Source organism: Nanorana parkeri, unplaced genomic scaffold (assembly GCF_000935625.1).
Source record: "Nanorana parkeri isolate BGI_ZX_2015 unplaced genomic scaffold, ASM93562v1 scaffold1116, whole genome shotgun sequence".
Lineage (NCBI taxonomy): Eukaryota > Metazoa > Chordata > Amphibia > Anura > Dicroglossidae > Nanorana > Nanorana parkeri.
Genome location: NW_017307384.1, coordinates 373,887 through 385,339, shown reverse-complemented (window position 1 = coordinate 385,339; position 11,453 = coordinate 373,887). Strand labels below are relative to the sequence as shown.

Genomic DNA, 11,453 nt, shown 5'->3' with positions numbered 1-11,453 from the left:
GGAGGATTTGGAGTTGGGGACAGGGTGAGTGTGAAAATGACACAGTTGCGGACATAGAGAGGAAAATGAGTGTTGGAGAGGTTGCAAGAAGTGCAGAGGTGGGAGTATAGTCTAGTATATTGCCATCAGAGTGAGTAGGAGAGTGTTCATTGTGTTATGTCAAAAGAATAGGTTAGGTTGAGAAGTTGTAGTGATAGCTGGGGTGTTAGCTTTAATAGTAATGTTAAAGTCACCAAGAGTGATAGTGGGTATTTCAGAGGAGAGAAAATAGGGTAGAGAGGGTAGTAGAGGTATAGAGAGGGAAGTGAAGGCAGAAAACTTGAAAAGACCTTAGTGTGAATAGAAAGATTCCAAGTCCACCTCCTTTTCGTCCACTGGGTCTGGGTGAGTGAGTGCAGGGAAGCAGATTCCTGAAACCAGGTTTTCAGTAACAGCAAGCATGTTAAAGGAGTTGGTGATAAGAGGATCATGGACAGTGGCGAGCTTGTTACAGGCAGAGCGGGCATTTCCAGAAGGCACATGAGAAGGGAGGGGGCTAGTTCTTGGCAGCAGGGCAATAGAATTAGATTATGTCCATTGTGGCTGCTTGCAGAGGAAAAAAGGTGCTGGTGTGAATATTGGCTAACTGAGGGCCAGGATTGGGAGAAGTGAGGGAAGTGAAATAGAAGTGAGCTTTATATAAGTGCACATGCCCTGTCCTATCCCAGCATGTGGGTTCAGAATGAGCAGGAGGTGGCAAGTGCATTAAAAGAGAGGGAGCAGGAGAGAAGGTGAAATATATAATCTATGGAGAAGAGACGTAAAGGAACGCAGGTTTAAGAAGAGAAGGTAAGAAAAGGTAGAGAAAGCACATTAAGGGTTGGAGAGAATAATCAGATTAGGAAGGGGAAGAGCTGGATGTGGGGGAAACAGGTTACCCTGTAGTCTGTCAGGAGCAGTGTTCATATATTTCTGACTTGCTCTAATTGCCTTCTTGAGACAGGAAAGGCAAGGTTAAATCCATGTACATGTGAGTAACAAGAGAAAGGATGATATGAAGATGAAGTTGTGATCTGTGGTCTTCTCTAGGTGCCCTGACACTTAAGTTTAAATAGACACTTTGATTGAAATAGACATGGCAAGAGTGCCAATGTACCCTGGCAAGATATATACTATCTATAGTCTGTGTTTAGGAGACACATCTCACTAAGGAGCATACGGACTTTCTTAAAAAGGAGAATTATGAGGTGAGTGATTTTCAGTCAACCTCATAGTTCAAGCCGACGTGTGACATTGAGACTGTCACAGGTCGGCTCATTAGATCGGGAAGTGAGCGAACACATACCGTCGCTCGCTCACTTCTCGAACCTGTCCCTGCAGAGAGCTGTGAGTGCCACTCACGGCTACCTGCAGGGATTCCCCCCCCCGATCCTCCAGCACTGACTGGAGGAGCGAACGGGGGAGGGTAAAGCTGGCTCTGCCTCTAGATAGACAGAGCCAGCTGCCAATCACGCAGCTGGGTGAATCTCGACAGTAATGTCGGGATCCGTCCCGGCTGTGGCGATCTCATTATACCGCCAGCTGTAGCTCGCGGTATACTGAGCTTTGGGTCACGGGAGGATGCTAGTTTATGTCCTCCCGTGACCCTGAGGAGAACTATGGGGAAAAACACTTACCTTATAGTTCTCCTATAAAAAGAGGCAATATTGCCATTCCTTTTGTTCTTTCCACACTACTTACTTGTGAAAAGTAAGAGTGCTTATTTATAAAGACATTCCCTTTAGCCTTAGTACTCTTGGGAAAGTTACTGCAGGACATCCTGAAGTTGCAGCATCACAGGAGACATCAATATTCATGTCTACCTAAAATGCAAATGACCATTTCCAGGATAGACCTAGCCTTCGCTAACAAAGCTACCCTCTCCTATGTGACCAATATCTATTATACTGCTATCTGATCACTCCACCTTAATTCTTATGCTTGATCTTGATAAAACTACGCGTAATTCCTTTTGCAAAGTTAAAATCCTAAACTATGACTCTCAAGAACGTAAAGCCCATAAACAGACAAAGACATTGGGAATTTTCAAATACCTTTATTTATATAGTGCAATTGTTTCATACAAATAGTAAACCGCTGCAACACTTGTATATAGAGACGTTTTCATACATGAACACAAAGTACAATATGCAAGCTTTTTTTGAATATAAAAATTTGATTTGTATCTTCCTCTCCCCTACAAGGAAAAACACCTCCCTGCTAGGGGTGTTCATTGAGATAGAAGGCCTTATGTATACCTGATAAGACAACTCTTCCGTTAGACTGTATCCTGACTAATAATCACCTTTCAGTCACACTCTTTGTCTGTATTAATGTTGTTCACATTTGTTATTGTAGTTGGACCTGTTTTACTTCTGGCAAACCTTTTCCTTGCTTTTTTTTCTTTTTTAATAGGTGGTAAACATAGAAAACATGATGTTTGTATTCCTCTCGATAAAAAGTATATCATCAAAAACAAAATGCATAAATTCACATAAACTGTACCTTACACAAACAATATAAAAGGTCAGTATAAAAGCTGGAATTTATGGATACCCTGAGATAGAAATTTTTTAAGTCACTGGTTTTATAAAGAGCAGTACAAAAAACAAACAAACAAACAAACAAAAAAACAACAGCATAAACTGCAATTTGATTAGTTAAAACATCTTTCTCATGAGAGAAAAATACACACTTTTCCTACTGAAAGTTTACATATTTTCAAATAAATCAAACTGTTAGACCTCTGAAAGTTGTTCAAGTTTCCAAATGGGAAACCATAGCTTCTAGAGTAGAAATGAGCAAAACAGTAAGTTTTAGTTCATTAAGCATAAGGGCTCTTTCACAACATCCCTGCATAAAAACTGTCAAAAAACAGATTTGACTTGCAGAGACACGAATTTACTTGCGTGTTTCAGTGAGTTTTTATGCACGATGACATCAGTTTGTGCCTTTGTTTATGTGCATGTTCACATCAAACACGCTCCTCTAAAAAAAAAACACTACACGTTCTGTAACAGATAGATATGGGCAGGGGAGGATCAAAATACTGGACAGGATTTGTTTTTTCTACATATGCACAGGGCCGGAATTACCATTAGGCATGTGCCTACAGATGCCCTCCATAGAGTAGTAGTTACTCTGCCTAATTCCCGGTGTTGTGTCAAGATAAAAACACCAGCAATAGCAAGGAGGGTGCATTTTGTGCAGCATGCACCCTCCATGCTATTGCCGTTTGTTTAACTTGCTCCAAGACCAGCAGTGCCTATAGGAACTGCCGGGATCCATAAACAAAGGGGAAGGACCCCCTCACTGCATAAGGCTGCCCTGTAAAATGTCTGTCTGATAAGGACAGGCATTTAGGGCAGCCTTATGTGACACCAGGGTCCTTCTCTGCATATGTGAAAACTGGTGGGTCCCACAGCAGGTAAGGGTGCCGGCTCAGGCCAAACAGATTTACATTCGTGCCTAGAGGCGCCCGAAATGATAATCCGCCCTCGCATGTGCAAAGTGTTTATGTGTGTTTTACCTCAACTCATATGCCAAGCTGTGTGGAAAAATGCAGCCATGCTGCATAATCCTGCGCAGCTCCACACATTACAGCAGCATTTTGGTGTGAACAAGACACATAGAAAACAACTGTGTGCCCTTCCAGAGACCTGCATTGTATATGTGCAGAAAAACGCAGGTCTATGCACGTGGTGTGAATGAACCCTAACATACACGAAAAAAACCAAATTCCATTCATTCCATTATTACAGACTCTGACAATTTCCATAGTCAGTAGTGAGTAGTGACAAATCTTGATCATTGCGGCAAAGTGGAATAAAAAAAAAAACCCACTTCAGTTCTTCTAAATTACCACTTTTATTTACGAGATGTGGGATACTGTCCTTCCTTTGAAAGTGGAGGGTGTTCATCTAGCCACTTGGAACAGATTCCTTGGACCACACTGTCATTCAACTTGTGTGCCACTTGCCAAACCTCCTGTACCAGCTGGATAGCTTTTTCCTGTTCTTGTTTGACTGCAGTTAAGTAGGCAGATCTCATCATACGACAGGCCAAGAATGCCTTGATCTATTAAAGAGAAACAAGTAAAACTACTTGAACAATTACAGGCAGATTTATATAATAAATCAAGCTCTTTAGCTTACTATGACTACAGTGTGCTAGGAATACAATACACATTACTAGTCTATGTACATTATAGCTGAGTTACTAAAGGAGGAGAGAATGTTCAATTAGTAAAGGTAAAGTGTATCTTAACCAAAAGCAAACATGTAAATCAGCACAGATTACCAGTCCTTAGATCTAATGGATTCATTAGTTTTCATTTTTCAGGCTTGGGAGATTTTGAGCAAAAATACCTGTTGATCTTGCTAGAAATACAATGAGGGCAATTTATCAAAACTGGAGCAGGTAGAATCTGGAGCAGTTGCCCGTGGCAATCAATCAGCTTCTCTCCTCAGTTTGCTCAGGCAAGATTTCAAAATGAGAGATAGAAGCTGATTGTTTGCAGTGCAAATCTGCTCCAGATTTTGATAAATTCACCCCAGTGTTCTTGTCACCGCCTGTGAGCTAAAATAAACTCCCAAACTAACAATACACCATATAATGGAGATGACTAAAAACAGACATGTTTGGCATGCACCCTGTAACAACTATGGTGACAGATATAGTGGAGAAAAAAACCATAGACATGAAAGGACATGAAATATGTTAATTGCAGGATCAACAACAGAAAGCAAAAGAAAAAAGCCCCAAAGAAAAGAAATAATTCAGCCACTACAGCTGAGGACTGGCAAGGTGCAATAGATAAATCTACCTCTTTATGTAAGCTGTGCACAGACAACATTCGTTGCTTGAGCAATAGATTAATTTCCTAGTTCCAGGTACTTGTAGTTGCATTCCAATGTCCCAGAGTTTCAGAGCCTATTGCACTCCTCTGCCTCCAGTGATGCCTGCGACCCTGTGCCTTCAGCGACTTTGTGACCTAAGTGTCTACAACGATCCCTGCACCCCTGTGACTCTAAGATCCCTGTGCACACCCATGACCCCAGTGTCTTCAAAGACTCTGTGATCCCTGTTGCCTCTAGTAGTGAATCGATGCCTCCAGTGTCTTCAGTAACTCCTGTATGACCCAGTAACCCCTGGGCATCACATATCACCTAGGGACCCCAGTACTTCCCGTATCACTCGGTGACCCTTCTGTATTCCCATGTTCCAAAGTTCCTGTCTCCCCGGCTATTGACCTCGGCTTTGCATCTTACTTTGCTTGTTCACTCCCTGTGCTGACCTTTAGCCTATCCCCACTTCTGAAACTAATCGATGCGGTACTACGCTCTGGTTCCTTCTAGGTCAGCTGCTATCTGCACGGTCGTTTCCGAGGACCTCAACCTCCTGAGCTATTCTGCAGCAAAGTCCATCACCCCGTGTGGGGTGCTCATTATATTCTGAGCCTCAGCCCCTATAAAAAAGATACACTCTATATGTGCAGATAAAGACTGGCTTAACACCAGCTAAACACGTAGCCTTAGCCTTACAAAATGTAAAGCAGGTAGATTGGTTAGACAAATTTTTCAACTATTTAAACAACCGCAGGAATAAACAAGCCTTCGTTTTTAAGTATATTTAATAATTACCTAACCGCATTCATCTACAAGAATTATAGAAGATATATAGAAATATAGTGTACTGTATATACATATGTTATGCCAGTGTACCTTGGCTTCATCGCTTTTCATTCCTTGGATTAACTTCTCAAGTTCCTGAAACAAAAGTACAGAGATGCACAGATGAAATAAAGGTAACAATTCCTTCTTTTAAAAAAATGGTTGTCTGTTCCCAATTATCGTTGGGCATATTGAGAAAAAAAACCTCTAAATATTACTAATCAGTAACTTTTCATGTAAGCACCCTTAAAGCAAACCTTTACACTCAAAAATCTAATTCTACCAATGCAACCCTGTATGTATGATGATTTATAATAACATAGACATGTCAGGTGTAAAATGCTGTGATTATGAAATACTTACACTTGCAGAGCATTCACTTCCTGCTTTAAAAGATGCAAAATGACTTCAGTATGCCAAAGCAATGCACACTGGGATTGCCTTGTCATCAGCAGAGCATTGCTGGGAAATCTCATCTGTATTCTCATGAGATCTCAGGGAAAGGCATTTTCTTTCCCTGAGATGATGTGCATGGTCACATGTCCTAGTCACATGTGCCAGAAAGTAAACGAAGAGCTAGTAATCTGCCCTTAGTAAACATGGCCACTGTCAGAAGACTGGGGAAGAAAAGAGAAGAATGCAAAGAATACAAAGCCGGCAACGATCTAGAAGTATGTGTTTGTATATTGTCATTACTAAACATTTCTAAAGGGGTTTCTGTTATTTTTAAAGATATGGGGAAAGGTCCACTTTAATGAAGTTAAATGTATCTACTTTTAAATGGACAGGAAGAATAATAGTTAATAGTTTTACTTGTCCACCCCTTTATCTCATGAGTGTTTCCAGAAAACAAAGAATACCTGCTAAGGGAGATACAGTATTTCTTACTGTCAGTGATTTTGTGGAAAGACAATAGACAAAATAGTAATTTGATGTTTCCACTACACTTCATGACAGCACACCTAATAGAGCTTACAATATAAACACTTTCAGTGTGCAACATAATAACACAACCATAAGGCCTAACTCCTGTAAATTCTCTAAGCAACATTGTCTGATCAAAGAGCTATACCAGCCAGTGTTCTCTGCGCCCTTCCTTGGTTTTTTGAATATTCAAAGAGCTAATGACAATACTTATTAGCCAAGTAGCTGTCAAAGAGTCTGGGAAAGTCATCTACAGGAACAAAACCTGTTGATCTGCCAGAAATGCACGTAACCTCCTAAGTACTGTTTTGGGCTGACAACACACAGCATTTTTGTGGACTGAGTGGTGTCAGCCCTGCCCAGTTTTCTTTTGCTAAACAGCCCAATCCCTCCACCAATCCTATTCTCTACAACATGTAGACTAATGATTCTGCAGTCCTAAAAGAACAACTTGATGACCTAATTAGACTTGAGGATTATACCGGAAGTGTGCACAAGACACAGGACAGCTCTGAATTTCTGACACGATCAACAGGCATTATTGTTATTGAGAAGATATAACAAACACTGTCAGAGGTACATTTATCAGACCAAAAGGTAGCAAATAAAATAATTAATTAGCAAAGAGACCTGCCCTTCCACTCTCTCCTTTCCGCCCTTTCTGTTCATTTCCTTTCAGCTCCCTTTTCCGGGTTTTTTTTACCCTCTCTACCCTCCCTTCCATTTTCCCTCCTCCCCAACTCTTTTTGCCCTTCTCTCCCTTACCCGATTTCTCTCCATCTACTTTCCCCCCTCTCCCTTTCCCACTTCCCCATTTACTTCTTTGGGCATTTACATTAGTAATGCATTTTATTTTTTTGCATTTGTTATAGGTTTAGTAGGTATATTTTTGCAGCAGACATACAGTATGTTATACTAAAGGCGTTTTCCCCCTCAGATTATGTGCACTGTCACATGTTCCAGGAGGCAGAACCAGAGTTCCAGGAAGTAAAGGGAGATGGATTCACCTGCCCCGCTAAAAATGGCCAATGTGAGAAGAATGGTGAGGAAAAAGAAAAATATGGTATGCAAACAATAAAAAGCCGGCAATTATCTAAATGATCTGTTTGCAGATTGCCATTACTACACATTTATAAAGGTGCATTTGATGTCATTTTTAGGTTAATGTTGAAGCCGACACAGTTATTAAATCAGGGCTCAAAATTTCCACTTGCCCCCTCGCAATTTGCGAGTGAAAATTGCGTGGGGGCGGGTGGAAAGCCATTGAGTCAGGCACTCAACTCCTGGAGGGACTCCTGCACCTCCTCGGGGTGGCTTCTCTCCTCCTCACCGACATGATGACATCGCTCCCTCCTCCGTCCGTCCCCCCCGTCTCGCAGGAGGGAGTGCTGCCTGCTGTCAGGATGGCCGAGCGGTGAGGGGGAGAGAAGCCGCACCCCCAGCTGTCAGTTGCTGAAAAAGAAATTGAGGATTTGGTGTCCTCAATTTCTTTTCTATTTTAAAAGGGAAATGTGAGGGGTCTGTTTGGACCCCTTATATTTCCCCGAAGCCCCCCAACAGTAAACAAAAAATAAATAAATAAATTTAAAAAAATATATAATAAAAAAATGATAAAAAAATGTAAAAAATGATTTTAAGAAAGTGAAAACTGCCCCCCCAAACATGCATGTTATTAGACATGTGCGAAGACTAAAAATTAATTTAAGATGAAATGTGTATGTGTAATGCCCTGTGCGTTGTGCTTTGGCTGTCTGTGTAATGCCCTGTGCGTTGTGCTGTGGCTGTATGTGTGTTGTGCTGTGTGCGCGTTGTGCCCTGTGTGTGTTTGTTTGTGTTATGCAGGGCAACTGGTGGTGAGTAACTTTGAAGGCCTGGCTAGTAGCTCAGGACCTGAAATTTTGAGCCCTGTATTAAATATTAGTCACCCACAAATAGTCTAGCCCTAACTCTGCCATGATAGACTTATATGGCTTTATATCAAACAGGAAGATCAAATGTTCCTGTGGAATTCTCCATAGGCATGAACTCAGCCATGACCCAACAAGTGAGTGTAAGATTATAAAAAGGAGTGAATATTATTTTTCTGTGCTACCATAGGGTCATAGGCTGGAAAGATCTTGAGCCCACCACAATGTACTGAAATCTTAGATACCAACAATGTAAGAGCTTACACTTTAATATCCCCATTTTACTGTGTAAACAAAAAAGTTAAACAAATGCTTACATCTGAAGACAAGTCTGCCATTTCTTCAACACATCTTAGCAATATTTGATCGCAATCCTTTTCCGCTGCAATACCAGACTCGCTAACACACTTGACAAGTTGCAAGATTTCCGAGTAATTCTGCTGATGTACAAGCTGCTTACACACTTTGCTGTACACCATGGAGGCATCAAGCTGAAAGTCCTAGATTGTCAAAAACAAAAGTTGTAAAAAACTGGAGGAATCAAAGTCCCCATTATCAACTCTGCATTGCGTTTACAAAAACAAATATCATACTTTAATTGCCCAAGTCTATGCCCTACTTTTTTTAAAATAGCTTTTATTCAACAAATAAAATACACACGGCAAGTAGAGTACTTAGACCCTATTCAGACGGTGCATTCTGGGAGTCCTGCTCCAACAACCTATGGATTCATACAGCAGGAATGTGAGGTGTCCCTGTTCAAATGCGGACACTGTACCAATCAAGTTAATGACAGTGTGACAATAGGCCTCATCCACCAGCAGCAGTCTGCATGTAATCGTACACGGTACAATTACTTGCAGTTTGGGATAGCCATTGACATCTATCCTGCATCCAGCAACAATTATTCATTCCAAACCGCATGTAACAGTAGCTTTTTAGCACAGAATAAAGTGAGAATTAAATAATTCCTTCCAGTCTTCTTAAAAGATGTCAAACAAGTCTTGTAGCCACCTTGCTTTTTTGTTTTCTACATTTTCTTTCCTGCATATACGAGTGCCCGCTAGTATTTACAAGTACGTTTACTTTGAGACGGGACCAATTGTAGTGTCTCAAGGTTAGAATTTTCAAGGTATACCATAAGTGAACTTTATTGAAAGAGAGTTAAATTAAGTAAAACCTTAGACAATGTCTTTTATCTGAATGGCACCCCAAAGCACTCCGCCGCCGCCACTGTAATACATAGTAGGTGCGTTATTTACAAGGAACTGTGTGGAATACTGCACTAGGCCCTGAATGTGAGAGTGTGCAGAGCTGAATGAATGACAGGTATGGATCCTGGGCAAACACAGACGACAATTTACATTCTTGCCCCCTAAAATAACCTATAAAATAGGAAAAACAAAATATAAGATGGAAAGTACAGTGTAAATGTGGTGAGCATTTTGAAAACATTTAAAACTCTTTCAATTATTACTAATATTTATTATTTCAATTATTAACATGCGATCATGGAACAGAACGTTGTGAAAGCTTAGCCCCCCCGCAGTTGATTGATCCCACCAAACCATAATGAAAAAGGCCCCAAAGGCTCACCGGCGCACGACAGACTGGATACCGCAGTCTGGTCTACAGTTACGTCGGCAGCACCAGCAAAAGGGCAAAACCATAGTCATAAAACCGGAGATCCCCTGGGGGGAGGGGGGCGCCCAAGAGTGAACAAGGAAAGATATAAAGAACAGAAGAAAGTGAGAAAGGAACAAGAGCTGGGAAGGCTAGCAGTATATCATATAATGATGCATATAACACACTGCTAGCCTTCCCAGCACCACACCCCTGATGAAGTCGCGTGATTGACGCAACGTACGTAGGGTGGAGCTTGGAAATGTGTTAATTCATGATTTTATGCGAGTAGAATTTTATCATTAAAGCGTTTTTATCTATTAATGGTATGCACTATTGAGTGAGAAACATGATTTTCTGCCTATAATATGCATTCTGGACTTACTGAGGCGGCATCGTAAACAATCTGGAGGAAAATATTAACAGGCACTGGACTAACAAAAAACAAAACAAAAAAAAGGCAATTCCTGGTTAATCTGTCTGCTGATCCTTGGGCATTCTCCCTGCCTGTACATGAAAAGGGGCAAGGTGCAATAAGACCTACTTGCTGAGCTCTAAACAGAAGGTGAGCGGCACTTTGAAAGGTGTTTGTGGTGGAAGGTTTTGAGAAACCAGCACTGCTGTATTGAATTTGGACTCACGATTGATATTGGACTGTTTATATTGTGTGGACTAGTAGTTCTCTACATTTAAACAGAATCACTTTATACATAGAAATTAGCACTTGGCTGATGAATGTATTTCATTTAAGACACGGATTAATATTTAAATTTGTTGCACATTGATTTATCATTTATTCACTTTTATATATTTATTCATCTATTGTATAGTGTTTTAGTGTGGCACATATTTTTCACAATATTATTACTGTGCTTTCATATCCATAGAGAGCATTTTCTGCCACTCTCTATGGATATGAAAGCTGGACAATGAAGAAGCAAGACAGGAAAATGATGCCTTTGAATGATAAGGTTGATCAAGAATTCTACAAATACCATGAACAGCAAAGAAAACAAACAAATGAATCCTCCAACAAATCAAGCCCAACCTTTCACTAGACACACACATTACTAGACTGAAGTTGTCTCATTTTGAACATATTATGAGAAGAACTAACTTACTTAAAAAGACAAATCACATTTAAGGAGAAAAGTAAAAGGTGACCAGCAATAAGGTGGAAGGAAGACAGATTATTCTGGAGAAACAATATCCATATGGGCCTCAGTAGCCGACATCGACTTGACCACATTTAATAAAGTAAGTCTTTCCATACCCTTACACGTGCATTCACATATGGATTAAATATATA

The 11,453-nt window shown here is 40.6% G+C and overlaps 1 protein-coding gene across 1 annotated transcript in view; it reads right to left on the bottom strand.

Moving 5' to 3' along the window:
* Positions 1–3,817: 3,817 nt before the first annotated feature.
* ZFYVE26 (zinc finger FYVE-type containing 26) overlaps positions 3,818–11,453 on the bottom strand; it is a 101,396-nt gene continuing 93,760 nt past the window's right edge. The window contains 4 exon segments of the mRNA XM_018567923.1: positions 3,818–4,095; positions 5,742–5,786; positions 8,839–9,080; positions 9,879–9,906. Of these exon segments, the coding sequence (XP_018423425.1) occupies positions 3,886–4,095; positions 5,742–5,786; positions 8,839–9,080; positions 9,879–9,906 (525 nt within the window). The 3' untranslated portion in view covers positions 3,818–3,885.